At 36.3% G+C, this 12,831-nt stretch overlaps 1 protein-coding gene across 3 annotated transcripts in view; it reads left to right on the forward strand.

The window, feature by feature from the left end:
• OXCT1 (3-oxoacid CoA-transferase 1) overlaps positions 1 to 12,831 on the forward strand; it is a 128,268-nt gene that overhangs the window by 82,302 nt on the left and 33,135 nt on the right. The window contains exon 14 of one of the 3 annotated variants that reach the window (XM_027606091.2): positions 10,855 to 10,893. The exons of the other annotated variants lie outside the window; for them this stretch is intronic. Coding sequence (XP_027461892.1) covers positions 10,855 to 10,878 — 24 coding nt within the window. The 3' untranslated portion in view covers positions 10,879 to 10,893. Of the gene's footprint in view, positions 1 to 10,854; positions 10,894 to 12,831 lie in introns of those variants that run through there. 3 annotated transcript variants of the gene reach the window in all.

A 12,831-nucleotide genomic window follows, 5' to 3' on the forward strand; every position in this document is an offset into this window, starting at 1 on the left:
TTATCAAATATTGTTCAGTGCTGCTGTCTTTGGTCATTTTAAAGATCACATTCATGGTGATTGTTCTCTGCGTTAGTGAATGTGTCTGAACAGACCAGCTGTAACAAGCATGTGTGTGTGTTTTCTGTATCCAGTATGCTGAACAAGCTCTACATGTGGGATGAAATAAAAACACAGCTATTTTTATCTCCTATGGTGTCTTTAACTTTATTTAGTTAGGGAAGCTCTCCTTCTGCATGACATTTCAGCTCATTATCCGATCATATAATAACTGTCACTGGGTCACTTTAGTTCACAAACTCTGTTTTGATTCGAGACTTAAAGAGTCCAGTTCAAAATAATGAACATTGCTTCAACATACATTTTTAAAAGCAGCGCATCTCCTCTCCCTGTGGCTCTCCAACTAGAGGCAAGGCCGGCTGTCTGCATTTGGGAAAGGTTTTGTGTGGTGTTCTGCTTTTTTCTTCATTCACCTCCTCCCCCAATTCACTGTTCGGCACCTACCTGGGTAAAAATTCAGAACGAGAAGGCAAGGAAATAGGGTGGAAGAGTTCTTACATGGCTGGTAATGCTATGAGCTGCTTCCCTGCTCTCTGTTCCTTGCAGAGAAAGCTGATCCCTCTTCTATGTGTGGGGTCTTTGGAGACCCCCTTCTGGGCCCCTTCTGCAGCATCTGCTGGAAGAACAATGGCTGAGGGTTTCTCCTGCAGCTTCCGGTTTTCCTGTGGTCTACTTCACACAGAGATTCTCATTTGCGCGGCATCCCGTTGAGAAAATGTTAAAGCATCTTTAGGCCGGCCTTCGTATGACCACACCTAGGAAGCACTCACGCATTTCTTGTCCACTTCCCCCAGTCACTTCAGCTTTCTCAGGCAGAAGTCAGGCACTCCGTTCCCCAGTTGTGTCCTGACTCTCCTGGAGGCGGGGTGCTCTGGATTTGTCGTCCGGGCTCTGCCGTCCTTTGAGTGAGGGGCAGGCATGTACTCACCCTCTCCTGTTTCTGATGCGGAAGGAGTAGGACCGCAGCGTGCTCTTCAGAGTTCTTCACACACAGTCCTCTGTGCCTCCCGGACTCTTTGATTTTGCCGAGCGTCCTGGGTCTTGGAACTTGTTTTTGACCATTTTCTCTGTGAATTCTGCTTCTGAGATCTGTCTCACATGGTGGTGTCTCCTCGCTGTCATCCTTGTACATTTGTCAAAAGCAAGATAAAAGAAGTTCGGATTTAACGTCTGTTTCCTTGCTGCCATAAGGTCTTCCTCTGAGCTCATATTCAGCTAAGCCTTCACGCATGTAGGGGTGTCTCCATCTAGGGTTTCTGTACATCAGGGCGATCCCCCAGCCCAGTCTGTTTCCCAGCTGCCCTAGACAGAAGAGAGGACCATGGAAGAACCTAGCCAAGCTCTGTTTATTCTACCTGGGGAATAAAAACTGACCAACCCCTACTTGGCAGGGGTGGGAGAAGAGAGAGGGAGGAGGGTCAGAATTAAAAAAACCCAAAACTGCTCTGGCCCAATGGATGGACCTTTATTTCCTGTGCCAATTTAGAGACCCATTTAATGCTTGCAAAACTTCCAAGAGCAAAGAATGATTCCTTCTTGTACAGCAGTTTAACCAATGAGCATACATTTTTTAAAAAGACAAGTTAGCATTTGTGAAATTTATCAGAAACATAAGCTGTTTATTATTGCTCTTTACTTGGAGACTATATTTAGTTATTCACAAGTGCTTTTATCTGTGATTATCTGGAAAACATGTTCAAAATTCTTAGTTTTATTATTTACATCAAGTATTTTTCAGGCTAAAAGCATATTTATAGACTAAAATATTTGACACATTAGTTTTAGAAGGAATTTTCCTCTTACTTGGAGGATACTGTTTGTGGGTGTTTAAAAGCCACAGCTAAATTATAAATCTAATATTTTTACAAGGACGGAACTAATAGCTATTAAGCACATGCCATTGGCCAGGTATTATTTATTTGTATATTTATTGTCATTTCATCCTTATAGGATGATGTGAGTTAAATATAACCATCCCTGTTATTGTAGATGAAGAGACAACCATTCAGGGGCGCCTGGGTGGCTCAGTCGGTTAAGCAGCTGCCTTCCGCTCAGGTCATGATCCTGGGGTCCTGGGATTGAGCCCCACATCCGGCTCCTGGCTCAGCGGAGAGCCTGCTTCTCCCTCTCCCTCTGCCTACTTGTGCTCTCTCTCTATCTCTCTGTCAAATAAATGAATAAAATCTTAAAAAAAAAAAAGAGTTAACTATTCACGTTTACATATGTAACCCAGTTATGACATAGGGATTTAATCATAGTTTCCTTTGTTCTTATGTACTTTGTATTCACCTAAACATTCTTTTGGGAAGCACTTAACTAATGCCTTTCATGATAGAGATAAAACTTCCTGCAAAATAAATAAATATTCTTACAACATTTCTGTAAACTTGATAAAGAAGTTACTGTTTCATTGTGTGGCATAAAACCTATTGCAATTAGAAGGATACAGGCTGTATATATGATCTTAGTTCAAACTAGGGTTGTGAAAGGTCCTGGATTGACCATTTGCATGTGCTTTTTTCTGCATCTTATTTTTTAAAGCTCTCACACTCAGATTCTATAATCTTCACTGCCTAATCACATATAAATAACGTAAATCTCATGTATGAAGCATTTTATCCATTTTATTTACCATTGTTTTTTATAATTTATCAATTGAAGAGTTCTTTGGAAGAGTTCAGATCTTCTGCCAGGATTTTTAAAATAATTATAGCTTTTAATATTTCTTAAATGAGAAACATTGAAACAGAACTGTAAGAATAGGGGAATCGTTGCAAAGGGGAATCCTAAATAGAAGTTTAAAAAAATTAAGATCAGGAACGAACAATAGCAAATTCATTGGCAAGTCAGCTCACTCAGCTTAGGTCCCCACCAGTGTTAATCTTCTAAGTAGGCAAAGGGACATGAGACTATGAAATAGACTTTCTTTTTGGAAATCTCAGTTTTCAGTGATCTTAAAGAAATTTTGTCTTTTAATTGCTACCTGAGTCTTTTTGGGCTCTGGAGGAAAGGAAATATTTCCCTCCTTGCTATGTTCCATATGATGTGTTTGTGAACAACTCCTTCGTTCTAAGAACTCCGACCATGTACTGGAACTCATGTATTCAAACCAGAGACTGAAGAAAGGTGAGCTAGGCTTCTGATCGATTCCAAGCCGTGGTGCTACCTGGCCTGCCAGCAGCTATTGTAAGAATGTCTTTGATCATATACCCTCCACTTTCTCTGGTGTCAGAAGGCAGACTTCTGTGCATAGAATGGGAATTTGGTTGTTGTCTTCTTCATCTTCTCCTTCTTTCTCCTCTCTCTCCCTCCTCCTCCCTCCTTTCTGTTTCTCTTTACAGAGAGAATGAGCAATGAGTGAGTTTGGTATTTTCGATTATTCAATTATTATCCCTTCGGCTAGTGATGTATTTGTATGACTGCTGCAGCCCCTTCTCATTAAACAACCCACTTTAAAAAGGAGGAAATATTACAAATGGTAGATGAGGTCTCTTAGAAAACCGTTATTAGTTATTTCATAAATAATCATGCTGCTGATACAACTTAGCAGGGAATAAATCTAAAGGGCTGAAGGCAATGTGACCCTGCTGCTAAAGGCTAATGAATCTTGAAGACTAAGTTTTATTAAATAACTGGATTTGGCATTTCTAGTTGAAGAAATCTTTACTTCTCACTTTACTCTTTTGGTTTAGAGATAATTTTTGGTCAGCATTTTTATTAACAAGAAAAAGTTTTATTAGAGAAAATGTCAAATACATACAAATATAGAATAGTAAAATGCATACATTCAGTTTAGACAATTATCCATTCATGGCCAATCTTGTTTCATCTATACTCCTGTATAGATATAATTTTAACATCATCCAGCTATACAGCACCTTAGTTGTATTGGAGAACTTGAATCCAGAAAAATGAAGTGATCTGACTCAGGTCACAAAACTAGTTAGTAACTAAGCTAGTCCTGGAACTCATCCCTCCTATCTTGTAATCTAATAGGAATATTGTTTCCATTATGAGGAAAAGTTTACTTTTGAAAAATGCAACATCCCAATACAAAGAACCTTCCATTTTCCTTTCAAGTATACTTTGAATTGTCTCTCTATCTCTGTGAGGTTACTTAACCTTTCTAGACCTCAGCTCTTTATTTTTTAAATGTGGTGAATGCGATGGGTTTTATTCAACAAATTTATTAGGAGGTGTTTTTGTTTTTTGTTGTTGTATTAGGTATATTAACCACTTTGGGTAGAGTGGTGGGCAAACTTATTTCTGTGGTGAATATGGTAAAAATAGGGGTGAATGATGGTAGTGTGTAAAACATTTTGTGCACTAAACTTTATGTTGATTTAGGAATAACAGATTTACAAGAGTTAAGTCTTCTGGTCCGGGAAAATGGTATATTTTGTCATTTATTACAGGTCTCATTTTACGTCCTTCATTACACTTATTCCTAATTATTTTTCAGTTTTTGCCAGTGTTTCAAGCTGGATATTTCATTTCAGCTTCTAAGTCTTCTTGCTAATATAAAGGAAAACTATTGGTTTTGTATATTTATCTTGTATTTATTCACTCTTAAAATTCTCTTATTAGCTAGTATAATTTTTTAGACTTCTCTTAGATATTCTACAGTGTTTTTATCTATAAATAACAATTTTTCTTTTCTAAAATGCATGTCATTTATTTTCTTTAACAAAATATCCAAAACAATATGAGTAAGTAGTAGTGATTAAGAATTTTCTTGATTTTGATAATTCATTTAGAATTTTAACTTTTAATATTATGCTTCCTGCTTGTATTTTTAATAGAATGTCCTTTATATTGTTTTAGAAGTTTCCTTTTGTTTATAGTTTTAAAAGTGAATGGCTGTTGAATTTTATTCAATTTTTTTTTAAGATTTTATTTATTTATTTGAGAGAGTGAGCCAGAGAGTATGAATCAGGGCGGGGAGGGGGGAGAGAAGGGGATGGGCAGGTGGAGCAGAGGGATAAGCAGACCTGATGACCTGGAAGCCCAGCATGCAGGGCTGGATCCCAGGACCCCGGGATCATGACCTTGAGCTGAAGGCAGCCACTTAACTGACTGAGCCACCCTGGCACCCCTTATTTAATGTGTTTTTAACTACTGATTTAATCACACAGTTCACCTTTAATTTGTTAGTGTCATTTAAATTGATAGATATTGATACATGTTATTACTTCTTTATACAAATGATCAATTTTTAATAATCCTAAGATATTTTTATGCTTATTGGTCACCTCAAATTTTGTAACCTTTCTTGTAGCAGTTTTGTTAATTTTTATTTTGCTAGAAAACATTTATTTCTTTTGGATTTTCGCATTTATTTGTCCAGAACAATGTGCAATATTCTTGTTTAACTTCTTTAGTATCCTCAAAAACTATTACCGTATCTACTTTTTATTCCTAATTCTGTAAATGTTCATATTCTCTCCTTTCTTTTAATTAGGCTTGTAAGAAATTTGCCTATTTTAAAGTTACTCAAGTGTACTTTGAGAAATATGTAATTTGGGGCACCTGGGTGACTCAGTCAGTTAAGTGGCTGCCTTTGGCTCAGGTCATGATCTCAGGGTCCTGGGATTGAGCCCCAACCCCCCTCCCAGTTCCATGTTGGGCTCCCTGGTCAGTGGCGGGGTGGGGGGGTCTCCTTCTTCTTCTCCCTCTGCTCCTCCCCCCACTTGTGCCTGCACACTCTGCTCTCTCAAATAAATAAATAAATAATCTTTAAAAAATAATTTATTAATGTCCTTTTTCTTATTTATCTTCTGTTTATTCTAGTTCTAGATTTAGAAACTGAATGCTTTATTTTCAAGCTTTCTCTTTTAGTTATAAAAACACTTAGGTCTCTCCATAATTGTAAATTGCATTCTATAAACTTAGACATAAAGTCCTTTTATTTATTCATTTCTTAGGTAATTTTTAATTTTAGTTTTTCTTTCATTTTTGATTCCATAATTTTTTAGAAAGACTTCCAGCATTTGATCGTATTAGCACTGGGATGTGTATTGCTAAGACACACAGGAACGGTTCTATGTCAGATCATGGCTATGTTGTTAAGAACCAGATAGAACAGTTGGTTGGCTTCTATTTGGGGGTCATAAGTATAATAACATATCTTTCAACCCTAGAGTTATCTTGGTAAATTCACATTATGAGAGGCATATGGAGTTGAGACAGTGAATATCAGTTTCCCATATCACACCTTATCTTCTTTCTAGACCTTCACTATCAAAATAGAATGCCAGGCATAATCATCAGCATTTTACATTTAGCTTTCTTTCTCCTTTCCTTTTCCCTCCTAAGCCAATATAGTTGAATTTTCCTAAGTAAAAGAGCATTTTTTAACTTTATTGTACCAGTAAATTCAACTTTGCTCATCTTATCACTTGGTAACTCAATTAGATCATTAGAATATTTATAATAATACTTTATTTAAACAGAACTGTTAGAGAATAAGATATTCCATGCATGATTTTTTCAGATCATCCAAATTAAGCTGTGTAAGTACTAATTTCTAAAAAAAATTTTTTTGGATGGAGAACAGATTACTACTTTTGTTACAATTGTGCATAAAAAGTAAATAATGTTTTGCATGAAGGCCTGGGACAGAGTCCTTTGAGGGAGACTCATACATTTTAATTCAGGAACATGAGATTTGACATTTTGTTTAGCCATTCATTATCTGTTTTGCATATTTCTGGATTATAGTTATAGCCTTTAACGTTAACAGTATTGGATAAGGATTTCTGGTTGGTGAGTTGTCACTATGATTTAGGTCCTAAAGGATCTGACTGTATTTTTAGAAGTTGTTTAAACTGAAGCTACATGGGGCATCTCTAGGTTTTCTGTCTGCTTCTTAACTAAATCTATTAACAACATCCAACAGATTAGGAACAGTAAGAAAGAAAAATAGTGCAATAAAGTCAACATAATGAATATTTTAAAATAGGAAGCATCTTCTTTGGGGATTCAATTACCTCTTTCTGGAAACTAGGGAAAGACTTTATCCGATTCTTTTCTGATTTGTTCTTTAACTTCAAGTAATGTATTTAACTTTTTCTTGTCGATTTTTTTCTTTTTGTAAAGGAAAGCTTCAATTAGATCTATTTACTTTCTGCAAGTACTGTTTAGGTAATGAGGAATTATGTTCATAAAATTGTGTTTATTAAAAGATGCTCAATATGGAAAAAGTAAACCATAGCAAGAAAAATGAATTAACAATAGCAAAAGATAAAAATGGTATTTTATATGTCATAGAACAAAGGTCCAATCTTTAGTTTTCACAGACTTGTAATAATATGGCTGCAGAACACTGTTTATAAAGGTTCTCATTACCATGTTTGATTTAAAAAAATTTTTTTCTCAAATCTAAGCTATCGTTAGGACAAGCTAATCAAAGTAACAGTAACCTGGATAGTAAAGTTTATTGGGAAAAATAAAACATAGCAAGGGAAAATATCAACAAAATGAAAAGGCAGTCGACCAAATAGAAAATATTTGCAAATTATAATTCTGATAAGGGGTTAGTATCCAAAATATATAAAGAACCTCTACAACTCAATAGCAAAAAATAAATAAACAAACAAATAAATAAATAATTAAAAATGAGAAGAGGGGCACCTGCGTGGCTCAGATGGTTTAAGCATCTGCCTTTGGTTCAAGTCATAATCCCAGGGTCATGGGATCAAGCCCCACGTCCGGCTCCCTGCTCAGTGGGGAACCTGCTTCTCCCTCTCCCTCTCCTTTCCGCTTGTGCTCTCCGTTGCTATCTCTGTCTCCCTCTCTCAAATAAATAAATAAAATCTTAAAAAACTAATTAAAAAAATTCTCAGCCTCTGATTTCCCCCCCTTCATTCTTCACCTCCTATCTTCTTCTTTTTTTTTTTTTAACATATAATGCATTATTTGTTTCAGAGGTACAGGTCTGTGATTCAACAGTCTTACACAATTCACAAACTGAGGGTTCTAGAGGGGAGGGGGTGGGGGGATGGGTTAGCCTCGTGATGGGTATTAAAGAGGGCACATTCTGCATGGAGCACTGGGTGTTATATGCAAACAATGAATCATGGATCACTACATCAAAAACCAATGATGTAATGTATGGTGATTAACATAATATAATAAAAAAATTAAAAATGGAACTACCATATGAATGAGCAAATCTCTTTCTGGGTATTTATCTGAAGAAAACAAAAACATTAACTCAAAAACATATATGTACCCCCATGTTCATTGCAGCTTTGTTTACAATGGCCAAGATACGGAAACAGCCTAAGTGTCCATTGATGGATGAATGGATAAAGAAATTGTGATATATCTACAGTGGATATTATTCAGCCATAAAATATGAAATCTTGCTGTTTGTGATCACGTGGGTGGACCTGAGGGCATTTTACCAAATGAAATAAGTCAAAAAAAGATATACCATATGATCTTTCTTATATGTAGAATGTAAAAGAAAGAAAAGAAAAAACAAAAAGCAAACTCACAGATGCAGAGAAGAGTTTGGTGGTTGCCCGAGGTGGGTGATGGGACTGTGAGAAGTGGGTGAGGAGGGCCAAACGGTAAAAAGAAAATATAAAATAAAAATAGTAACAACAACAAAAACCCACATAAGTGGTTTCAGAACTGTCTTATTCTTTATCCAGCTACTAACTTGTGACTTTAGGTTAGTGTACTCTGCATTGGTAAATGGTGGGTCCTGCAAAAATATAAAGTTTACTTATGACAAGAAAACATTGTAGCCAAAAAGAAGGCACAGATTCATTTAACTGTCATAAATTTACTTGTTTTTGGGGAGTTAGAGTTTACAGAGTTTTTTAGCAATAAGCTGGGAGAGTTATTAGGAGAGGCCCTCACAGAGGGAAATGAGAGAACTAATCTCCGTTTTGTTTTTATTTTGATGAAAAAACAAAAACCACAGGAACAAGCCACATACTGACATTTAAAAAAAATATAAACTGTATTTTGGAATAACTAGATTTTTAGAAAAGCTTCTGAGCTAGCACAAAGAGTTTTCATATTCCCTCACCCAATTTCCCTCATTATTACAATCTTCTGTTATCATGGTACATTTGTCAAAACTAAGAGCCACACATTGCTGTATTACTGTTTTGGGGGTGGGGGTGGGGTGTTGGTCTTTTTTTTTTTTTTAATTGTAGTAAGAACACTTAACATGAGATCTACCCTCTTCAATTTTCGGGTGCACAATACAGTATTGTAGCTGTAGGCACAGTATTGTACAGCAGATCTCTAGAATTTATTCATCTTATGTAACTGAACTTTATACCCATTGAACAGCTTTGCATTTTCCAATCTCCCCTAGCCCCTGGCAACCATGGTTCTACTCTCTGCTGCTATGAGTTTGATTATTTAGATAACTTCATGTAAATGGAATCGTGCAGTATTTGTTCATTTTGTGACTGGCTTATTTGACTTAGTATAATGTCTTCTAGGTTTATCCATGTTGTAGCATATGGCAGGATTTCCTTCTTTTTAAAGGCTAAATAATATTTTATTGTATGTATACACCATATTGTCTTTATCCATCCATTTGTCAGTGGACATTTAGGCTGTTTTGTATCTTGGCTATTGTGAATAATGCTTCAGTGAACATGGGAGTGCAGGTCATCTCTTTGATATCCTGATTTCAGGTTTTCTGGATATATACCCAAGAGTGGGATTGCTAAATCACATGGTTGTTCTATTTTTAATTTTGGGGGAAACTACCATACTATTTTTTGTGAGCAGCTGTACCATTTTACATTCCCACCAATAATGTACAAGGGTTCCAGTTTCTTCACATCCTTGTCAACACTTAACCTTTTGGGTTTGTTTTTTTGTTTGGTTTTTGTTTTTTGTTTTTTTGATAATAGATATGAGGTGATACTTCATTGTGGTTTTAATTTACAACATTTTTTTGGTGATTAGTGGTATGGAACGTGCTTTCATTCAACTGTTGACCATTTGTATGTCGTCTTTGGAGAAATATCCAAGTCTTTTGCCCATTTTTTAGTTGAGCTGTTTGGTTTTTTGCTATTGTAAGAGTTCCTTATATATTTGGGCATTAACCCCTAATCAGATGTATGGCTTGCAGATATTTCCCCCCATTCCTTAGGTTGCTTTTTATTTTGTTGTTTCCTTTGCTATGCAGAAGCTTTCTAGTTTTTTAGGTAGTCCCACTTGCTACTTTTGCTTTTGTTCCCTTTTGTTACTCCTATAGGATTCCAATTTTACTCTTTCCCATGTAGATAATCTAGTTTTTCCAACACCATTTGTTGAAGAGTCTACCTTTTCTCCATTGTGTATTCTTGGCACCCATGCTGAAAATCAGGTGGCTGTACATGGTTGGATTTATTTGGGGCTCTCTGTTCTGTTCCATTACTCTGTTTTTATGCCAATATCATATTGTTTTAATTACTGTAGCTTTGTAATGGATTTCAAAATCAGGGAGTGATTTCAGGAAAACAAATTCAGCTTTGTCTTCTTTCTCAAGATTGTTTTGACTATTATATACATTTCAGGATTGTTTTTTTCTATTTTTGTGAAAAAAAATGCCATTGGTATTTTGATAGGCATTGCTTTGAATCTGTAGATCACTTTGGGTAATACGGACATTTTAACAATATTAGGTCTTCCAAATTCATGAACGCAGGATGTCTTTCCATTTATTTGTGTCTTCTTTAATTTGTTTCATCAGTGTTTTATAGTTTTCAGTGTAAGTCTTTCAGATACATTACTATTAATATCAATTTTTCCATTAATTTTCTCTCTCTTTTCCAGGATCCAATTCAGAATACCACATAATATTTGTCATATCTCCCTGGTCTTCTCTGGGAAAAGAACATTTCTTCTGAGAAAAAGACTTCTCTGTGACAGTTTCTGTCTTTCCTTGTTTTTCATGACTTTGATAGTTTGGGAAGTACTGCTCAGATGTCCTATAGAATGTCCCCCAATCTTGTGTTATACCTTTCCATCAGAATTCCTGGGTGACCAGGTGCATTGTCAATGAGCAGTAATATTTTGAAAGGAATCTTTGTGTGTGTGTGTGTGTGTGTGTGTGTGTGTGTGTGTGTGTGTGTGTGTGTGTGTTGTAGGTCTCAATAGTAGGCTTAAAATATTTAGTAAACCATGCTGTAAACAGATGGGCTACCAGCCAGGCTGTGCTCCATTTATCGAGCACAGGCAGAGTAGATTTAGCATAATTCTTAAGGGCCCTAGGATTTTTGGAATGGTAAATGAGCATTGGCTTCAACTTAAATTCACCAGCTATGTTAGCCCCTAACAGAGTCAGCTTGTTCTGTGAAGCTGTGAATCTAGGCATTGACTTCTCCTCTCTAGCTATGAAAGTCCTAGATGGCATCTTCTTTCAAGAGAAGGCTGTTTCATGTCCATTGAAAACCTGTTTAGTGTAGCATCTCCATTATTTATCTTTAGCTAGATCTGGATTTGATGTACCTTCTACATCAGCACTGGCTGCTTCACCTTGCACTTTATGTTTTGAATACGGCTTCTTTCCTTAAACCTCATGAACCAACCTCTGTTAGCTTCAAACTTTTCTCCTGCAAGTTTATCACCTCTCCCAGCCTTTATAGAATTGAGTAGAGATAGGGCCTTGTTCTGGATTAGGCTTTAGCTTAATAGGATTGTTGTGGCTGGTTTGATATTTTATCTAGACCACTCAAACTTTCTCCACATCAGCAGTAAGGCTGTTTTACTTTCATATTTATTTGTGTGCTCACTGGACTAGCACTTTTAATTTCCTGCAAGAACTTTTCCTTTGCATTCACAGCTTGGCTAATTGGCACAAGAGGCCTAGTTTTGGGCCTTTCTCAGCTTTCAATGTACTTTCCTCACTAAGCTTAATCATTTCTAGCTTTTGATTTAAAGTGAGAGACTTGGGACTCTTCCTTTCACTTGATCACTGAGAGGCCATTGCGGGGTTATCAGTTGTCTTAATTTCAATATTGTTGTGTCTTAGGGAATAGGGAGACCTGAATAGAGGGAGAGAGATGAGGGAGTGGCCAGTTGGTGGAACAGTCAGAACACCCACAACATTAATTAAGGTTGTTATCTTATGTGGGTATGACTGATGGCACCCCAAAACAGTTGTAACAGTAAAGTCAAAGATTACAGATCACCATAACAAGAACAAAAAAGTTTGAAGTTTTGCGAGAATTACCAAAATATAACACAGGTATGAGCTGAGCAAATGCTGTTGGAAAAATGGCCCCAGTAAACTTGTTCAGTACAGGGTTGACACGTACCTTCAATATGTAAAAAATACAGTATGTGTGAAGTACAGTAAAACAAAATATGCTTGTATTAACCCACAGTCATACAGCTTTGAATAATAAAGAACTTTCCTAAAGTTAGAGGAAAAAAGCAACTCTTTCCTGAACAGCTGTGTGGCAGATTATCAAGAGACTGTTTCCTTCAAAATACTGGGCCTAAACACAGCCTTCTTGGGAATAAAAATAATTTCTAGCAAGTACACCCCAGCTCCAAGTATTTGCCATGCATGAGTTCCAGGTGAATGTGAATGAAGTCATGTCTGCCCACCAGGTGTTGTAACAATAAAAGCAGTAAAATTCTTCTTACTTACTGCAACTCTTGCTACTCACCTGAGGATGTACTACATTTAAAGTACCCCTCAACTTAGGCTCCACATAAAATGTATCTGAAATAATCAAGCTTTTATTACTCACACATTGGTTTTTAATACTATTTTGTCATGTATGTGATATCCATCTCTAGTAT

Source organism: Zalophus californianus, chromosome 5 (genome assembly GCF_009762305.2).
Source record: "Zalophus californianus isolate mZalCal1 chromosome 5, mZalCal1.pri.v2, whole genome shotgun sequence".
NCBI lineage: Eukaryota > Metazoa > Chordata > Mammalia > Carnivora > Otariidae > Zalophus > Zalophus californianus.